Source organism: Lithobates pipiens, unplaced genomic scaffold (assembly GCF_037356315.1).
Source record: "Lithobates pipiens isolate NorthernLeopardFrog02 unplaced genomic scaffold, aLitPip1_a1.2 Scaffold_19, whole genome shotgun sequence".
In the NCBI taxonomy this organism is placed as follows: Eukaryota; Metazoa; Chordata; class Amphibia; order Anura; family Ranidae; genus Lithobates; species Lithobates pipiens.
The window spans coordinates 23,287,441-23,309,197 of NW_027507764.1; the positions used below are offsets into that span (position 1 = coordinate 23,287,441).

The following is a 21,757-nucleotide window of genomic DNA, read 5'->3' on the forward strand; positions in this document are numbered from 1 at the left end:
TATATATATATATATATATATATAAAATATATAGATCAGTCAAATACACTGCCACCAACCTGCCTGCCTAATCTAGCTCAATCTATTGCCCTCCACACACTATACACGGCCGCTATGTAAGCAGCCTTATATACTGTGGGGCGTGAACTTAGTCCCCCCCGAGCCATGATTGGCCAAAGGAACCCTGCCTTTGGCCAATTATGGCTTTCTCAGCAGAAAGCGCTGTGATTTGCCAAAGCATGCTTGCCCTCTTTTAGTGGCCTGTGAGCATCTGCCTCTCCTTGGTGGCCTTCTGGACATGACATATTTTTTGTTTTGCACCACACTACACTGTATTAGATAATGTGTACACCGCCTGAAGTGTATTAGCAACTGTTCACATTATATTAGATACTGTGTACACTGCCTGTACTATATTAGCAACTGTACACCACTGAATGCACTGTAGATATAGGCTACGCAGCCTTATATAGTGTGGGGCGTGGACTTAGTCCCCCTGAGCCATGATGGGCCAAAGGCACCCTGCCTTTGGCCAACTATGTCTCTCTCAGCAGAGCACACTGTGATTGGCCAAAGCATGCAGGTCAGGTGCATGCTTTGGCCAATCATCATACAGCAATGCATTGCAATCTTGCAGTGCATTATGGGTTGTTCCACGGTGCTCGAATTTCCCGCGAATGCCCCTTATTATAACGCAGCAGCCATTACTCACAATGCATTTTGGTCAGATGGTGAATCTTTACCCATCATATGTATGAGGGGGGATTACTATACATCTCATGTCTATGGGAATAGGACATATGATGCAGGAATGACCTGATTATAAATGCTAACTGCACCTTTTGTAACCTGTATTTAGGGTGTAACATGCAACATGTTGCTAAGCAAACTCCCCCAGAGAGAATACCCCTCCCCCTATTCCCATGACAATGTGTGGGGGTTTTTTCCCCCCTTCATCAGTTGTCACTTTTGAAATTGGGGCAGCTGTGTGTCAAGTAAACCTTTGATTTCACGATACAGGGCAAAGCAACAGGTTCACTTTTATGGTGGCCCCATCGTCAATAAATTTGTGGCCTGGAGATTACACTGGGCTGGGCATTCTTTACCACCCCTATGGGACAACACTGGGCGCCTGAATGGCCAATCACCAAGCACCTGTGCTATCACATGGGAGAAAGGGGGAGTGCATTACACTACATGCTCCCCATACCTGGAAGTACCAGGTTTTATATTTGCTCCTGGAGGATCGTGAGAAGATGATTATATACTACCTGCCATTAAAGCGTGCAGGTACACTTTAAACACGCTTCACCAAAATAAAGTGCAGAACCCAAAGACAGCGGTGAGCCTCAAACTCAACTCTACCCATAGAGTGGGCAGAAATCAGATTGAGAAGTAGAATCTGAGCTCCCCCAGGCAGGAGAGCGCACTATTCTGTCAAACTGTCTTATAATTGTATGGATAAATATTACCGGGGGCCACAGGACAATTCTATTTCTCTGACATGATGGATGAGCTACGGCAGGAGCCTCACTTTTCATTAATATTCCAGACTGTTATTGAATCATCACCGCGCTGTGATACCTCGGAGACATCTGAACGCACTACGCCGTACCTCCAACCTTTTCACACTGTTTATATAGCTCTGACATATACCGCAGTGCTGTACAGAGAACACTGAGCCAGTCACATCAGTCTCTGTACCAGAGGAGCTTACACTCTAATGTTCCCCCCACAATCACAAACTATTATTATACATTTATATAGCTCTGACATATACCATAGTGCTGTACAGAGGATACTTAACTGGTTACATCAGTCTCTGCACCAGAGGAGCTTACACTCTAATGTCCCCCCACAGACACACACTTTTTATTATTATACATTTATATAGCTCTGACATATACCGCAGTGCTGTACAGAGAACACTGAGCCAGGCAGCCTATGTGATAAGGTTGGTCACCCTTATAGCCGGTGCCCTGAGGCTTTGCACAATAAGCCTGAGCTAGTGGAGGAATTCTTCCGTCTGGATAGAGAAGAGTCTGGGTTGGCGGAGGTTGTACCAGGGGATTCTAGTGTCTCTGTCCCATCACAATCGGTGTCTGTGAGGCCATCTGTGGTGTCAGTGTCGTCCCCCCCAGTCTGTGGTTCCCCAATCAGTGTCAGAAAGTGTGGTTGTCAAGTCTGTGTCTACACCTATTGTTTCTTCCAGTGTAATGAAGGCAGTGGAGGGTGCTGGACCAGAATGTATGGTGGTGCCAACCCCTCCTCCTCAGCATGGCAGAAGTGCGCCACAAGAGCTTACACTCTATGATAATATCCTTTTCCTTAGGACAGAACGGTGATCGTCTAGGGAGAATGTCCCCAGCTGGGGACACAGACAGCAATTTTGGAATTTTTAGAGTGTTCCATGCTCAGTAATGATTCTATAAACAATAAGAAATCATGAATAATTATAAAATTTCTCTAGACAGCTAAGAACAGCGGGGTTGTATTATTAGCTATTCCTTTCATCAGCGTGAACATTCATTGTACAGATCCCAAACAGCGACCTACCTTGCCATCGGTGGTAACGGCGGCGAAGATGGTGGAGGAGTATGGCGCCCAAGCTACGTCCCCCACTGCAGAGTTTAGGTCAAACACAAACATGGGAGTCCTGTGAGAGGAAGTTGGTGGTCAGTAGTGGTAATATAACTGCCCTGACTGGCAGACACAAAGGAAATGTACATAATAAGCAATGAGGACACCACTAATAGAGGAGCAGAGGTCCGACAACATTTGTGTGACCGTATGTATGCAAGACAAGTTTGAGCCAACATCTGCTGGAAAAAACCCAGGCCAGTCTACTTCCTCCACCCCAAACTCGCTCATCCATGTCTTTATGGACCTTGCTTTGTGCACTGGTCCAAATCATTTGGTGGAGGGGGGGGGGGATTATGGTGTGGGGGTTGTTTTTCAGGGGTTGGGCTTGGCCCCCTTAGTTCCAGTGAAGGGAACGCTTAAGGCGTCAGCATATCAAGACATTTTGGAAAACTTCATGCTCCCAACTTTGTGGGAACAGTTTGGGGATGACCCCTTCCTGTTCCAACATGACTGCGCACCAGTGCACAAGGCAAGGTCCATAAAGACATGGATGAGCGAGTTTGGGGTGGAGGAACTTGACTGGCCTGCACAGAGTCCTGACCTCAACCCGATAGAACACCTTTGGAATGAATTAGAGCACAGACTGCAAGCCAGGCCTTCTTATCCAACATCACTGCCTGACCTCACAAATGAGCTTCTGGAAGAACGGTAAAACATTCCCATACACACACTCCTAAACCGTGTGGACGGCCTTCCCAGAAGAGTTGAAGCTGTTAGAGCTGCAAAGGGCGGGCCAATACAATATTGAACCCTACGGACTAAGACTGGGATGTTATTAAGGCTCATTTAAACTAGCTCCAAACACACAACGGCTAGTTTACACTTGCTTCAAAACAAGGCTTCGGGCACGCTTTGTTAAAGCTCACTGAACGCCAGTCAAAGCTCCTGTCACTAAATAAAATGGTTAGCTTACAGTCCTGTTTACACCTTGCTTTTGCTTTGCTTCAAAAATGATACCCCATGTAGCTTTAGTGGTGCCTCAAAGCCTCCATTGAAGTCTATGGCAAAGCTCGCTCAAAGCCTCATTGAAGCCCCACCAAAGGCAAAGCATCGAGTAAAAGCAAGGTGTAAATAGGACTGTAAGCTAACCATTTATTTTAGTGACAGGAGCTTTGACTGGCGTTCAGAGAGCTTTAACAAAGTGTGTCTGAAGCAAGTGTAAACTAGCTGTTAAAGTTCATGTTCGTGTCAGGCGTCCCAATACTTTTGCCAATATAGTGTATTATATACGATGTACTAATACTAAAGGAAGATCATTATAGGGTCAGATCCTAAGCGGTAAGAACCATTTGTGCATATTTTACCAGTTCAGCTCTCACCCCTATGCATCTTCTATTTGCACTCCCTATGTGCACCTCCTTTGTATTCCCCCTATGTGCACCTCCTTTGTATTCCCCCTATGTGCTCTTCCTCTGTATCCCCCATATGTGCTCTTCCTCTGTATTCCCCCTATGTGCTCTTCCTCTGTATTCCCCCTATGTGCATCCCTCTGTATTCCCCCTATGTGCATCCCTCTGTATTCCCCCTATGTGCACCTCCTTTGTATTCCCCCTATGTGCTCTTCCTCTGTATCCCCCATATGTGCTCTTCCTCTGTATTCCCCCTATGTGCTCTTCCTCTGTATCCCCCATATGTGCTCTTCCTCTGTATTCCCCCTATGTGCATCCCTCTGTATTCCCCCTATGTGCATCCCTCTGTATTCCCCCTATGTGCATCCCTCTGTATTCCCCCTATGTGCTCTTCCTCTGTATTCCCCCTATGTGCATCCCTCTGTATTCCCCCTATGTGCTCTTCCTCTGTATTCCCCCTATGTGCATCCCTCTGTATTCCCCCTATGTGCATCCCTCTGTATTCCCCCTATGTGCATCCCTCTGTATTCCCCCTATGTGCTCTTCCTCTGTATTCCCCCTATGTGCATCCCTCTGTATTCCCCCTATGTGCTCTTCCTCTGTATTCCCCCTATGTGCATCCCTCTGTATTCCCCCTATGTGCATCCCTCTGTATTCCCCCTATGTGCATCCCTCTGTATTCCCCCTATGTGCATCCCTCTGTATTCCCCCTATGTGCATCCCTCTGTATTCCCCCTATGTGCATCCCTCTGTATTCCCCCTATGTGCATCCCTCTGTATTCCCCCTATGTGCTCTTCCTCTGTATTCCCCCTATGTGCATCCCTCTGTATTCCCCCTATGTGCTCTTCCTCTGTATTCCCCCTATGTGCATCCCTCTGTATTCCCCCTATGTGCTCTTCCTCTGTATTCCCCCTATGTGCATCCCTCTGTATTCCCCCTATGTACATCCCTCTGTATTCCCCCTATGTGCATCCCTCGGTATTCCCCCTATGTGCTCTTCCTCTGTATTCCCCCCTATGTGCTCCTCCTTTGTATTCCCCCTATGTGCATCCCTTTGTATTCCCCCTACATGAGACCCCTATGTATGCCCAGACAATCCCGGAAGACATCCCCAATTACCATTACCACCACATGCTAAACCGTCTTTGTCCGCGTTTTCACGCCACACGCATAGACTCGCCCACGGACAATACTGAGCTGCCCTACATGTGACAAAAGCAGCAAAGTAGCTCAAGTACTATTTTGAGTGCGGAGCTCTGTGCATTTTTTAAGAGCATGCTGTGCTGCGCTCCATGAGTGACAAACGCACATCGTCTTGGTTGTGTCTGGGGTGCCATTTGAAATGCGTGACCACACAAGTGAGCAGGTATTTTCCACGCGTTTTGTAAATGCATGCAAAATTGTGCGCTTTATCATGCAATGACAAACCCCAAATGTGTGAATGTGGCCTTAAAGTGTTACTAAGCCCAGGACCCTGCATTCACTATATCTGGTCTCCACACAGAACATGGAAATGTAATTATTTTAGTAAATATAAACTGCTAAATACCTTTTCTCATCAGCAGTATATATAACAGTCCTGTGACTTCTATCAGTGTTTGGCTAAAGCTTGTAGGAGGAGTTTTCATTCTACTCTGACTTTCCTATGAGGCTGCGGGACCCCCGGCCCTCTGTCTGAACAGTGCTGACTGGCTCTGTACTGATCACATGCACTCTCCCAAGAAAAATAAAAAAAACTCTCTAGCACACTGAGCATGTGCAGCTTGTCCCCTAGCCTCTGTTCTATCAGGAGATGGGTTGGGGACAGTGGAAGAAGGGGAGGAACAGAGAAGACTGGATCAAACAGCCTTTTTTACACAATGCAGAGGGTTAATCCCTTAGGTTCTACGGTGAGTATAACAAGCATGCTTTACTGTAACTACAGACCCCCGTTGTGGGTTCAGTAACACTTTCCACTGTCCCCAATCCATCTCCTGATAGAACAGATTCTAGGGGACAAGCTGCACATGCTCAGTTTGGTGTGCTAGAGAGTTTTTTTTTTTCTTGGGAGGGTGCATGTGATCAGCACAGAGCCAGTCAGCACTGTCCAGACAGAGAGCCGGGGGTCCCGCAGCCTCATAGGAAATTCAGAGTAGAATGAAAACTCCTCCTACAAGCTTTAAAAAGGAAGTAAACCCTGATGAGTTTTACTTCCTCTTTTTTTCCCCTGCAAAGTAAAAGCATAATGGGCTAGTATACATCGCATACTAGCCCATTATGTGCTACTTACCTGCAAACGAAGCCTGTGATGTCCCTGCTGGTGGTCGCATCCATCTCCGCCCTTCTTCCTTCCAGGGGCTATCAACTCCGGCTCTGTGACTGGCCTGGAGTCACATGACGTCACTCCCGCGCATGCGCCCGGGAGCTGCCGATCACAGCACGGGCACTTTAGAAACGGCACACTTGTACCCTTTCTTCAGTTTGAATGTGCCGATGACATTGGCACAAGTGGTAAATATCTCCTAAACTGTGCAGGTTTAGAAGATATTTCCAGTACCTACAGGTAAGCCTTATTATAGGCTTACCTGTAGGTAAAAGTGGTGTAACTAGGTATACAACCACTTTGTCATCCATAGACGGAGCGATTTTCTTTCCAACCACGGGTTGCAGTAAAGTAAATCACTCGATTCCTCCATCAAACACTGACTGTGTTGATGGGGGAATAGCTTTCAAGAGAGACATTGTGTTGTAGAAGGGGTGGGGAGAACACAGTGATCAGTGTTAGCAGCTATAATAGCAGCTAACAATAGTCGTATTTAAAATCCGACAGGCTGGTTGTACCCAAGTTGATCAATCAATCAACTTGGGTTTATTCAGCCTGCCCATCCATGATTCGATCCGTCTATGGCCTGTCCAGCTGCCAGTCATCCCATAACATGGAATGTGACATTTCTACTAATTCCTACTAATCTCCATGTCATTACTGCTCTAGGCCTAGCACTGGATATAGACATAGAGATAGATACTTAAGTGTGACAAACATGCAAAGGAACAGGAAATGAGGAAGGGGGCAAACACTTTTTCACACCACAGTATATATATATATATATATATATATATATATATATATATATATATATATATATATATATATATATATATATATATATATAAAATAGATAAACACATTGAGATTGATATATAAATATATATATATATCTCTTTCAATTTATCTATCTATATATATATATATATATATATATATATATATATATATATATATATATATATATATATATATATACTGTGGTGTGAAAAAGTGTTTGCCCCCTTCCTCATTTCCTGTTCCTTTGCATGTTTGTCACACTTAAGTGTTTCGGAACATCAAACCAATTTAAACAATAGTCAAGGACAACACAAGTAAACACAAAATGCAATTTGTAAATGAAGGTGTTTATTATTAAAGGTGAAAAAAAATCCAAACCATCATGGCCCTGTGTGAAAAAGTGATTGCCCCCCTTGTTAAAACATACTATAACTGTGGTTGTCCACACCTGAGTTCAATTTCTCTAGCCACACCCAGGCCTAATTATTGCCACACCTGTTCACAATCAAGGCATCACTTAAATAGGAGCTGCTTGACACAGTAAGGTCCACCAGAAGATCCTTAAAAGCTACACATCATGCCGAGACCCAAAGAAATTCAGGAACAATTGAGAAAGAAAGTAATTGAGATCTATCAGTCTGGAAAGGGTTATAAAGCCATTTCCAAAGCTTTGGGAATCCAGCGAACCACAGTGAGAGCCATTATCCACAAATGGCGAAGACATGGAACAGTGGTGAACCTTCCCAGGAGTGGCCGGCCGCCCAAAATTACCCCAAGAGCGCAGCGACGACTCATCCAAGAGGTCACAAAAGACCCCACAACAACGTCCAAGGAACTGCAGGCCTCACTTGCCTCAGTTAAGGTCAGCGTTCATGCCTCCACCATCAGGAAAAGACTGGGCAAAAATGGCCTGCATGGCAGAGTTCCAAGGAGAAAACCACTGCTGAGCAAAAAGAACATCAAAGCTCGTCTCAATTTCTCCACAACACATCTTGATGATCCCCAAGACTTTTGGGACAACATTCTGTGGAGCGATGAGACAAAAGTGGAACTCTTTGGAAGGTGTGTGTCCAAGTATATCTGGCGTAGAAGGAACACTGCATTTCATAAAAAGAACATTATACCAACAGTAAAATATGGTGGTGGTAGTGTGATGGTCTGGGGCTGTTTTGCTGCTTCAGGACCTGGAAGACTTGCCGTGATAAAAGGAACTATGAATTCTGCTGTCTACCAAGAGATCCTGAAGGAGAATGTCCGACCATCTGTTCGTGTACTCAAGCTGAAACGAACTTGGGTTCTGCAGCAGGACAATGATCCTAAACACACCAGCAAGTCCACCACCGAATGGCTGAAGAAAAACAAAATGAAGACTTTGGAGTGGCCTAGCCAAAGTCCTGACCTGAATCCTATTGAGATGTTGTGGTATGACCTTAAAAAGGCCGTTCATGCTCGAAAACCCTCTAATGTAACTGAATTAGGACAATTCTGCAAAGATGAGTGGGCCAAAATTCCTCCAGGACGCTTTAAAAGCCTCATTGCACGTTATCGCAAACGCTTGGTTGCAGTTGTTGCTGCTAAGGGTGGCCCAACCAGTTATTAGGTTTAGGGGGCAATCACTTTTTCACACAGGGCCATGATGGTTTGGATTTTTTTTCACCTTTAATAATAAACACCTTCATTTACAAATTGCATTTTGTGTTTACTTGTGTTGTCCTTGACTATTGTTTAAATTGGTTTGATGTTCCGAAACACTTAAGTGTGACAAACATGCAAAGGAACAGGAAATGACACTTTTTCACACCACTGTATATGTATATATATAGATTGATAGGGATATATATATATATTTATATATCAATCTCAATGTGTTTATCTATTTTATATATATATATATATAGATTGATAGAGATAGATATATTATATATATATATATATATATATATATACACACACATATATACACACATTGAAATTGAGATAGATAGATAGATATTTATATATATATATATATATATATATATATATATAATCTATCTATCTATATATCAATCAATCACTTTATCACACAGCACCCATGGCAAGTATCTCTTGACCCAGGACATGAGATTCTTGTCCTGGGTGCTGTGTGATAAAGTGATATATAGCTCATGAAAATATTGTGACTGATCGTGTGATCTGAATGAAAGTACTCTCCCATTTAATGTTCATTTGGCTAGGATTCAGCAGGAATAGCCTATCACAACTTCTGCAGACCAGAAGCAGGTGAGTATCTGCCATAACGCTTGATAAAAGATTTGCTAAGACAAGACTGGAGTTCCAAATACCAGGCTGGCAGTACTTACTTGATGTTATGTTCCCAGATCTTCACTGTCCAGTCTGAGCTGCAGGTGATGAAGACTTTGGGATGGAATGGGTTCCACCGCACTGCGTCCGCCGTCATATTGTGCGCATCAAACGTGTCCAGGAACTGGGTGGAATAAGCCTTGGAGCACTGCCAAAAAAACAAACAAACACAGTCCAATGAGATGAACAACAGATAGAATGCTGAGAGTGATCAAAACACATTTGCCAAAATGAATCGTTTCCACTGAGTGGAATGGTTCGGGTCGGTACAGTTTGGAAGTGTAAGCCCTTGTACACACGGTCGGAGATTCTGACGGAATGTGTCCTTTCGGACCATTTTGTCGGATATTCCGACTGTGTGTGGTCTCCATCGGACTGCTTCTGTCGGAATATCCGACAGACCAGGTTTTCCAACTTGTCCGTAATATTTTCCGACAAAATGCTCCGATCGGACATACTCCAATCATGTGTAGCCTACTCCGACGGACAAAGTGCCACGCATGCTCAGATCAAATTCCTACACCAAAGCTATTGGCTACTAGCGTGAACGTAGTCCCGTCGTAACGAAATAACGTCATCACGTTATGTAGAATCGGATTTTCCAACAACTTTGTCCGACCGTGTGTATGCAACAGTTTCAGACAAAATTTGTCAGACAAAATCCAACGTATTTGGTTGTCAGAATGTCCGACCGTGTGTACAAGGGCTTTGAATGGTCCGGTCTATTCAGGTGAGCGTTTCCACTGCAAGTCAGACCACCAGGAGCCATACAAGGTTTAGAAAAAAATGCCTTTGACGTGAGCGTTGACGGTTTTTCTGTCAATGTTTGATGCCAGTAGCTCTGCCCTAACAGTACCGTACCATTTTCTATGGCCCCACATCTGAAGCAGGACCATGAATGGTGCGGTATGGTTCCGTTGTATGGGCCACTTTCATAATGGAAACACTCAAAAAATAGCGTACCGTACCAAACCAAACCGATCTGCTCAGTGGAAACGAGGCATAATTGGCTCTCGTTTCCTCTTCCAGATACCAAAAGCCAAATCCAAATGGCACACACAGTCATTCCAACCCACAGAGCAGGACTGGTTGGAGTTTGAAGACATCTATAAGGCCTTGGGGCCCAACCTCCGACCTGAGGGCTGAATGCAGTGCTTTAGAATATGATGTTCAGCCCTCGGACCCTTAGCAGTCTATAGCGGGAATATTGATTGGGGTAATAGCATTGATCTCTACTAGTCTCATGTAACATGGTCCCCGTCTTCTATTGTCCTCTGCAGCATCTGCCCAACCAACAATGTATCCTGTCCTCACTCTCTGACCCTCATTTCCTCTATTAGGTCTGCAGTCTCTGATGGCTCTCCGGCAGTACATATATTGAACATCATGTGCAGCCTTATGATGATGTCAGGGGCCCCATTTGAGCTCATAAGTTGACAATCACTGCTATAAGGGCTCCATGATTTCATCTTAAAGTGGTTGTAAACCCTTACAAACCACTTTGACCTACAGGTAAGCCTAGATTAAGGCTTACCTGTAGGTCCAAGAAATATCTCCTAAACCTATATGGTTTAGGAGATATTTACCCGAAAACGGGCACCGCTGTCTACGGCGCAAGCGCGGCATTCTCAGCGACGAAGCTGCCACGCGTGCACGGGAGTGACGTCATCGCGGCTTCGCCGAATGACAGCACTGGAGCTGCGAGACCCCACCAACAAGATGGATGCGGTGGACTACAGGGGACAGCGGTGACTTCGCTGGCTCCTGTGTCAGGTAAGTGACACATAATGGGGTAGTATGCGATGCACAGTAGTCCATTATGCTTTGCCTTTGCAGGGAATGAAAGAGGAAGTAAACTCATCAGGGTTTACTTCCTCTTTAAGGCAGAATAATTCAACTGCACCTTTCACCAGCTCTACTACACCTCAACCAAATGAAATAACCTGGGCCTACTTCCTTCCTACCTCTCCTTCCCTGGGCATGGTCTTCCTTCCTTCCTACCTCTCCTTCCCTGGGCATGGTCTTCCTTCCTTCCTACCTCTCCTTCCCTGGGCATGGTCTTCCTTCCTTCCTACCTCTCCTTCCCTGGGCATGGTCTTCCTTCCTTCCTACCTCTCCTTCCCTGGGCATGGTCGAACAGATGTGTTTTTCTATTGCCCCATGCTGCTACGTTACGATTTCTGGTTGGCGGACAACTTCGTCTCACTGCTTTGAAGCTCCCCCGATATTTGTTAGCCTAAAAACTGTCCATTGGGTAGTCCTGGTGACCCAAGAATCCCAAAACGTTCCAAAGTTCTTTTGTAAATCTGTTATTTTTAGGCTTAAAAGGTCATCTTACCCTCCTCTTGTTCTATGGATCGAAGGCCAATGTTCTAAAATGGAAAGCAACTATGGCACCAACTCTGGGTTTTTGGAAATCTCTGCTAAATTCCGTAATACTAGAAATTCAGTAAGTTTTGGGATCCATAGATTAACTCGGTCACTACAAATGAATCTTATGCTGGGCCTTCATTGACTTAAATAGCGACTTTACGTCACGAGAGACTTATGGGCTTCTCTAGGAATATCTGAGCCAGCGGAGCCTGGTGTGCCACCTGGTTATTGTCGCGATCTGTGGTAGTATCTATCCTTTTTAGTGACCTCGGGAACCGAGTAGGATGGTTGCTTGCCCCTCCCCTTTTCATTTATTTTGCCTTGGTGTATCTGAGGATATACAGTATCTCACAAAAGTAAGTACACCCCTCACATTTTTGTAAATATTTTATCTTTTCATGTGACAACACTGAAGAAATGACACTTGTCTACAATGTAAAGTAGTGAGTGTACAGCTTGTATAACAGTGTAAATTTGCCGTCCCCTCAAAATAACTCAACACACAGCCATTAATGTCTAAACTTCTGGCAACAAAAGTCAGTACACCCCTAAGTGAAAATGGGCCCGATTAGCTATTTTTTCTCCCCGGTGTCATGTGACTCATTAGTGTTACAAGGTCTCAGGTGTGAATGCGGAGCAGGTGTGTTAAACTTGGTGTTATCGCTCTCACTCTCTCATACTGGTCACTGGACATTCAACATGTCACCTCATGGTAAAGAACTCTCTGAGGATCTGAAAAAGAGAATTGTTGCTCTACATAAAGATGGCCTAGGCTATAAGAAGATTGCCAAGACCCTTAAACTGAACTGCAGCACGGTGGCCAAGACCATACAGCGGTATAACTGGACAGGTTCCACTCAGAACAGGCCTCGCCATGGTCGACCAAAGAAGTTGAGGTCACATGCTCTGCGTCATATCCAGAGGTTGTTTTTGGGAAATAGACATATGAGTGCTGCCAGCATTGCTGCAGAGGTTGAAGGGGTGGGGGGGGGGGGGGGTCAGCCTGTCAGTGCTCAGACCATACACCACACACTGCATCAAACTGGTCTTCATGGCTGTCATCCCAGAAGGAAGCCTCTTCTAAAGATGATGCACAAGAAACCCGCAAACAGTTTGCTGAAGACAAGCAGACTAAGGACATGGATTACTGGAACCATGTCCTGCGGTCTGATGAGACCAAGATAAACTTATATGGTGTCAGATGGTGACAAGCGTGTGTGGGGGCAACCAGGTGAGGAGTACAAAGACAAGTGTGTCTTGTCTACAGTCAAGCATGGTGGTGGGAGTGTCATGGTCTGGGGCTGCATGAGTGCTGCCGGCACTGGGGAGCTACAGATCATTGAGGGAACCATGAATGCCAACATGTACTGTGACATACTGAAGCAGAGCATGAGCCCCTCCCTTCAGAGACTGGGCTGCAGGGAAGGATTCCAGGATGATAACCACCCCAAACACACCTCCAAGGCGACCACTGCCTTGCTAAAGAAGCTGAGGGTAAAGGTGATGGACTGGCCAAGCATGTCTCCAGACCTAAACCCTATTGATCATCTGTGGGGCATCCTCAAACGGAAGGTGGAGGAGCGCAAGGTCTCCAACATCCACCAGCTCTGTGATGTCATCATGGAGGAGGGGAAGAGGACTCCGGTGGTAACCTGTGATGCTCTGGTGAACTCCATGCCCAAGAGGGTTAAGGCAGTGCTGGAAAATAATGGTGGCCACACAAAATATTGACACTTTGGGCCCCATTTGGACATTTTCACGTAGGGGTGTACTCACTTTTGTTGCCAGCGGTTTAGACATTAAGGGCTGTGTGTTGAGTTATTTTGAGGGGACAGAAAATTTACACTGTTATACAAGCTGTACACTCACTACTTTACATTGTAGACAAGTGTCATTTCTTCAGTGTTGTCACATGAAAAGATAGAAGAAAAGATTTACACAAATGTGTACTTACTTTTGTGAGATACTGTATAGTGGTCAGTAAACTGTACCTTGTTCAGTTATCTATTACTCAAAAACTATAAACGATAAACTTAAAGTGTTGGTTAACCTTTACAAAAAAAACAAAGGTGAACTACAGTGCCTTGAATAAAGTATTCATACCCCTTGAAATTCCCCACATGTTACAACCAAAAACGTAAATGTTTTTTATTGGGATTTTATGTGATAGGCCAACAGAAAGTGTCACATAATTGTGAAGTGGAAGGAAAATGATAAATGGTTTTCAATTTTTTTTACAAATAAATGTGAAAAGTGTGGTGTACATTTGTATGGCGCCCCCCGGAGTAATTTTCAAGTCTTGCCACAGATTCTCAATTGGATTTAGGTCTGGACTGTGACTGGGCCATTCTAAAGCCCCATACACACTATCAGATTTTCTGCTGAGTTTTTCCTTCAGATTTACCAAAACCATGTAGTGCAAGGGCCTGCCTGATTGCATACACATTGAAACTCCTAAGGTTTGACCTCATATTATATGGTTTTGGTCAATCTGAAGGAAAATCTTGGCAGAAAATCTGATAGTGTGTATGGGGCTTAACACATGAATATGCTTTGATGTAAACCATTCCATTGTAGCTCTGGCTGTATGTTTCGGGTCATTGTCCTGCTGGAAGGTGAACCTCCGCCCCGGTATCAAGTCCTTTGCAGACTCTAATGCTGTGTACACACGATCAGAATTTTGGTCGGAAAAAGGTCTGATGGTTTTCTCGACGGAATTCCGCTCAAGCTGTCTTGCCCACACACGGTCACACCAAATTCCGACCGCCAAGAACGCGGTGACGTACAACACGTACGACGGGACTAGAAAAATGAAGATCAATAGCCAGTAGCCAATAGCTTCCATCTCATAGTTGAATCTGAGCATGCGTGAGTTTTTGCGCATCGGAATTGCATACACACGATCGGAATTTCCAATAGAAAGTTTTTCCGTCTGGAAAATTGAGAATGTGCTCCCAAATTTTTGCTGGTGGGAATTCGGCCAGATAAATTCCGATGGAGCATACACACGGTCGCATTTTCCAATGAAAAGCTCTCATCTGTCTTTTGCTGGCCGAAATTCTGATCGTGTGTACGCGGCATCACAGGTTTTCCTCTAAGATTTCCCTGTATTTGGCTCCATCCATCTTCCCATCAACTCTGACCAGCTTCCCTGTCCCTGCTGTAGAAAAGCTTCCCCACATCATGATGCTACCACCACCATGTTTCACGGTGGGGATGGTGTGTTCAGGGTGATGTGCAGCGTTAGTTTTCCCCCACACGTAGCATTTTGCTTTTAGGCCAAAAAGTTTAATTTTCTTCTCATCTGACCAGAGCACCTTCTTCCACATGTTTGCTGTGTCCTCCTGCAAACTGCAAAGGGGACTTCTTATGGCTTTCTTTCAACAGTGGCTTTCTTCTTGCCACTCTTCCATAAAGGCCAGAGTGTACAACAGTTGTCCTGTGGACAGATTCTCCCACCTGAGCTGTGGATCTCTGCAGCTCCTCCAGAGTTACCATGGACCTCTTGGCTGCTTCTCCATGGGCCGGTCAGTTTAGGTGGACGGCCATGTCTTGGTAGGTTTGCAGTTGTGCCATACTCTTTCCATTTCCGGATGATGGATTGAACAGAGCTCCGTGAGATGTTCAAAAGCTTGGGATATTTTTTTCTATAACCTAACCCTGCTTTATACTTCTCCACAACTTTATCCCTGACCTGTCTGGTATGTTCCTTGGCCTTCATGATGCTTTTTATTCACAAAGGTTCTCTAACAAGCCTCTGAGGACTTCACAGAACAGCCATATTTATACTGAGATTATATTACACACAGTGGACTCTATTTACTAATTAGGTGATTTCTGAAGGCAATTGGTTCCACTAGATTTTAGTTAGGAGTATCAGAGTAAAGGGGGCTGAATACAAATGCACACCACACTTTTCACATATTTATTTGTAAAAAAAAAAAAATTAAACCATTTATCATTTTCCTTCCACCTCACAATGATGGGCCACTTTGTGTTGGTCTACCATATAAAAATCCCAATAAAACACATTTACTTTTTTGGCTGTAACATGACAAATTGTGGAAAATGTCAGTGTGAATACTTTTTCAAAGCACTGTAAAGCCTTGTACACACGATCGAATTGTCCGGTGTACTTAGACCGGCAAACAATCCGGCGGATAGTCCGGTGGACTTTCTACCGAAACGGACTTGGCCACAAACGGACACACGGAAAGTCTGCTGATTGCTAGCGCGGTGACGTACAGCACGTACGACGGGACTAGAAAAAGGAAGTTCAATAGCCAGTAGCCAATAGCTTCCTTTTTCATACTTGCTTCTGAGCGTGCGTCATTCTTAGTCCGCCGGACTAGCATACTCACGAACGTATTGTCCGCTGAAACCCAAGTCCGGCGGAAAGATTGGGCTGCAAAACTACTTTCTAATGCCCCATACACACGATCCGAATACCGTACGACCGATCTCACGACCGTTTTCGGTTAATAATCGCAAGTAGAAATTGAATAGCTAAATAAAGTCACGAAAATTCTCGTACGTTAGAAAAAAAAAATCGTTAGTGATGTCATGTGTTGTAATGTATTTGTATTGTATTTTCGGACGACAACTATACTGACTAAACGAAAATTGCACGATCTGTAATCGTACGAGGAAAATTTCCGTGCATGTCCAATCGAATAATAAGCGGATGAACGGTCGTGATCGGCTGTCGAAAGTAGTGTACTTACGATCCGAAAATCGTACGACCGTTTTCGTAGGATATTCGGATCGTGTGTACGGGCCATAAGTCCGCCAGACTTTACGCTGAAAAAGTCAGCTAAAGCCCACACACACACGATCGGATTGTCTGGTGTAATGCGGTCCGGCGGACTAAGCCCTTGTACACACGATCGGAGATTCCGACGGAATGTGTCCGATCGGAGCGTTTTGTCGGATATTCCGACTGTGTGTGGTCTGCATCGGACTGTTTCCGTCGGAATATCCGTCGGACCAAATTTTCCAACTTGCCGGAAATATTTTCCGACAAAATGCTCCGATCGGACATACTCCGATCATGTGTAGAGAATTCCGAACGGACAAAGTGCCACGCATGCTCAGATCAAATTCCTACATCAAAGCTATTGGCTACTAGCCTGAACGTAGTCCCGTCGTAATGAAATAACGTCATCACGTTCTGAACGATCGGATTTTCCGACAACTTTGTCCGACCGTGTGTATGCAACAGTTTCGGACGAAATCCGTCGGACAAAATCCGACGGATTTGGTTGTCGGAATCTCCGATCGTGTGTACAAGGGCTTAGTACGCCGGACAATTCGATCGTGTGTACGCGGCATAATACCAGACCACCCACCCTCCACACTCCCGGTCCATGCTGTTCTTATGGTATCTCTGGGGATACTGAGCTGTCAGTGCTCACAGAGCTGGTCCAGGGATTTGAAATGTACAACCGTACAATTTAATTTTAACGTTTGTATAGAAATTCTGAAAAATTATTTGTCAGCGCATTTAATAGTACTATTATGGACTCAAGAAATTTTGTATGTGAAAGGAAATAATAGGTATTCTGGATGACCACCCTTCTTATAGGTACAACAACAGGGCCCTCGGATATCTGGAGACACCAAATGAAACGAGAGGCAAGTTGTGCATTTGTAAAATGTCTGCCTTTATTAGGTGTGTTACAGCTTATATATGGTTCAACATACCAATAGAAAGAGGGGTTATTAAATGATGTATTGGTATAAAATATATGGTTATGCACGTCAATGACCCCTAAAATACATTTATCATGATTTTACAAGAGTAAACAGGACATCTGGTTATGAGTCATAAGTCATGAATCCTGTCCCATGGCCTACAGAACAGAGAACAGATATATATATATAGAGCACAGTGCTTGTGCAAGCATCTTTCTAAGCATTCTTTTATAGTTGCAGATTTAAAGTGGTGTTGCCACCAAAAAAAATAAAAAGTTGTTTAAAATTCTTTAAAAAAAAATGAAATAATTGGGAAAAAAAATATTTTTTTTACTCACCTCTAAATACCTGTTGCTAGGGGGTCCCTCGTAGTCTGCCTTCTTCCTTGCCCACGCTGGTGACATCACTTCCCCTCGCGCCGCACAGTCACCTGGGACCTGTCACGTGTCCCAGGTGACTGTACGGCGTATCGCGGCGCCCTGCACCGCTTGCGCAATGCGCAGTGGGTGCCTGGCTGTGAAGCCACAGCTGGGTGCCCACAGTACGCATGACGGCGCCCGCGAGCGGAGTGGGGAACGAGGGAGGGGCTTCGTTCCCCCGCATCGCTGGACCCTGGGACAGGTGAGTGTCCGATTATTAAAAGTCAGCAGCTGCAATATTTGTAGCTGCTGACTTTAATTTTTTTTTTTTTTTTTTAGGGGGTACCCCACTTTAAGCTATCTTGTATACTGAAATGGCAGAGGATATCAAAGCATATCAGTCACAATGGTTTGGGCATATTACTACAGTATGAAAATCCTGAAAAGCTTTGTTTGATTGCCATGCCAATGTTTTGAATTCTACATTCCGGGATGTATATATGTATATATATATATATATATATATATATATATATATATATATATATATATATAATTTATCTATCTATATATATATACACACACATATATATATATATATATATATATATATATATATATACACATATATATATATATATATATATATATAATCTATCTATATATATATATATATATATATATATATATATATATATATATATATATATATATATAATCTATATATCTATATATATCTATATATATCTATATATATATATATATATATATATATATATATATATATATGTATGTACTTTACGCTTTTTTTTCTTGAATGAAAACCACAGTCGTCGCCGAAATTTCATTTGCTTGGGAAAAATTTTCTTCCTCCTTTGGTTTTCGTTATCGCTATAGGCAAAAACAATCTGTGACCCCAATAATTATTAGAAAATTGAGCGGACGTGTCAAAAAAATGTTTTTTCTCAAATGAAAGGTTACCGGCGTATAGCCAGATTGCCTCCGAACTAAGAGATAAGTAGCAAATGCCTGATAAGATCTGTGGTTCTCGAGTTCCATCCACCCATATGGATTCAGGTCCTATACTGTATCTACTCATTCTACAAAGCAAGAATGTTTTGCTAGCAATGACAGCCGAGGATCAGGGTTAGTGATACAGTACTGGATCCATGTTATCATTATATGCACACTTAACAACCTCTCTAAGGGGCCCCCTCCCACTCTGGACCCTATAGCAGCTGCCAGGGCTGCTATGACTATAGTTAGTTTCACCATGGGACTGAGGGTGATGGAAAATCAAAAAGGTTGAGTTGCCATCAGAACAGGTGACAATACTTGTCATGTCGTCAACTAATGCTGCGTACACACGGCCAGACTTTTCGACGGACTAGGTCCGACGGTCTTCCCGATGGATTTTCAGCAGAGTTCTGATGGACTTTCCGAAACGAATGGACTTGGACACACACAATCACACCAAAGTCCGACGGATTCAAACGTGATGACGTACGACTGGACTAGAATAAGGAAGTTCATAGCCAGTAGCCAATAGCTGCCCTAGCGTCAGTTTTCGTCCGTCGGACTAGCATACAGACGAGCGGATTTCTCCATATGAACTGGGTCCGGCAGAGTTCCGGTGGAAAGATTTGAAATATGTTCTATTTCTAAAGTCCATCAGATTTTTGGACAGCAAAGGTCCGATGAAGCCCACACATGATCGAATTGTCCAAAGGATTCGTTCCGTCGGACCCTTGCTGTCGAAAAGTCTGGTCGTGTGTACGCGACATAAGAGTATTTTCCTTCCTTTGGGGAAATTTCCTCTCACATCTTCTTGATAGAGAACAGGAAGTCTGAGAAAATTTCCCCAAGATGGCAAAAAATTAACCCTTAACTCTCCCTTACTTTATCCAAAAAGAAAAAAAAAAGTTTCAGCTTCAGATATATATATATGTAATCAGGAAGATGTCAAGGAAAGGTTTATAAAGGGGACATTATGAGGGCTTTCTAATGAGGCACATGCCTAGTCATGGCATTGCCGGTCTCCTCTATGAGCGACGCCCCGGTCCCCTCTCCTATATTAGCGGATGTCTATTCTGCACACCTCTCCTCATGTGTTATCTGAATTTACATCACGGCCTGGGAGATCGCTCTAATCCACAGATGACATGTGTCGCTGCAATCTACTGCCAGCTGTCCTATCACAGTTCTGCACAAACAAATCCAATTATACGGCAGAAACGGGCATCAGAAACTCTGCAGTGATGGATGGGAGGTTGTTATTGGGATTATCTGAACGCAGGGCCTTTTCTCGTGAAAAGAAATCACTTGGCTATTCACTGTCCCGTAGCTTAAAGGAAAACTCCGGCAAATATAAAAGAATACCCTTTTAAAGCAGCCATTCTCAGCCATGGTACCGTGGAACCTTAGGGTTCCTCCAGATATTGCTAGGGGTTCCTTAAGCGATAGCTAATTGGCCTCCTATTTGAGGGTGTTTGTGTAATTCTGGGGCCAACACAACATGACAGAGTCAGTGGCATGGCATCAATTATCCTTTTTGCTAACTATACGAGAGGCATTCTTCACACTGCCGAACAAGGTAGACATTTTTCCCACTGAACTCCAATTAATTGGTTTTAGCAGGGTTTCCCCAAGACCTGACATGTATTTCAAGGGTTCCCCAAAGGTAAAAAAGGTTGAGAATGGATGCTTTAACCACTTCAATACAGGGCACTTAAACACCTTCCTGCCCAGACCAATTTTGAGCTTTCAGCGCTGTCGCACTTTGAATGACAATTGCGCGGTCATGCTACACTGTACCCAAATGAAATTTTTATCATTTTTTTCCCACAAATAGAGCTTTCTTTTGGTGGTATTTGATCACCTCTACGGTTTTTATTTTTTGCGCTACAAATAAAAAAATACCGATTTTTTTTTTTTAAAAATGTTTTTTTTTGTTTCAGTTTCAAAACTTTGTAAATAAGTACGTTTTCTCCTTAACTGATGGGCACTGATGGGGCTACACTGATGGGCACTGATAAGGCGGCACTGATGGGCACCAATGAAGTGGCACTGATGAGGTGGCATTGATGGACACTGATAGGCGGCACTGATAGGCGATGCGGATGGGCGACACGGATGTGCGACACGGATGGACACTGATAGGTGGCACAAATTGGCACTGATAGCTGGCACGGATTGGCATGGATGGGCGGCAGAGATGGGCATGGATAGGCGGCACAGATGGGCATGGGTGGGCACTGATAGGCGGCACAGGTGGGCACTCATAGGCGGCACAGGTGGGCACTCATAGGCAGCACAGGTGGGCACTCATAGGCAGCACAGGTGGGCACTCATAGGCAGCACAGGTGGGCACTCATAGGCAGCACAGGTGGGCACTCATAGGCGGCATTGGTGTTATACTGTACTAATGGATGCCAATCAGTGCCAAACAATAATGCATGCCAGTCGGAGACTCTTTACCGAGATCGTATTTGCTGGGTGTCAGACTGACACCCCGCAACAACGATCGCCGCGATGCGCGCCCCCGGGGGCGCGCAGCGGCTCATAATCCTGAGAACGTCATATGAGTCAGGATTATGAAACCACTTTGCCACCGTCAATTTGTAATAGGGCGGGCGGCAAGTGGTTAAAGCTTAACTTTACCTAAAACAAAAAAAGAAAAAGGAAAAAAAAATTAAAAAATCTGCAAAAGGGACATTACTTACCTTCGGTGAGATATTTGCATTGTGCTGCTGTGTCCTCTTTTCAAAAAAAAATCTTCCTCTGATGCCCCCCCCCCCCTCCCAACTCTGCTGCCCTAATCTTCCAAAGCAACAGGGGTTAAAAGAACCAAGGGGTTGTCAAAATCTTTTATCAAGAGAGTGCAACTAGAGCCCTTTCCACCGAGCTCCTC

At 44.2% G+C, this 21,757-nt stretch overlaps 1 protein-coding gene across 1 annotated transcript in view; it reads right to left on the bottom strand.

Annotated features, from left to right (window-relative positions):
- The window catches only part of DNAI1 (dynein axonemal intermediate chain 1), a 243,505-nt gene that overhangs the window by 127,151 nt on the left and 94,597 nt on the right, over positions 1-21,757 (bottom strand). The window contains exons 18-19 of the mRNA XM_077490558.1: positions 9,421-9,569; positions 2,557-2,656 (exon numbers count right to left, since the gene is read on the bottom strand). Coding sequence (XP_077346684.1) covers positions 2,557-2,656; positions 9,421-9,569 — 249 coding nt within the window. The remainder of the gene's footprint in view (positions 1-2,556; positions 2,657-9,420; positions 9,570-21,757) is intronic.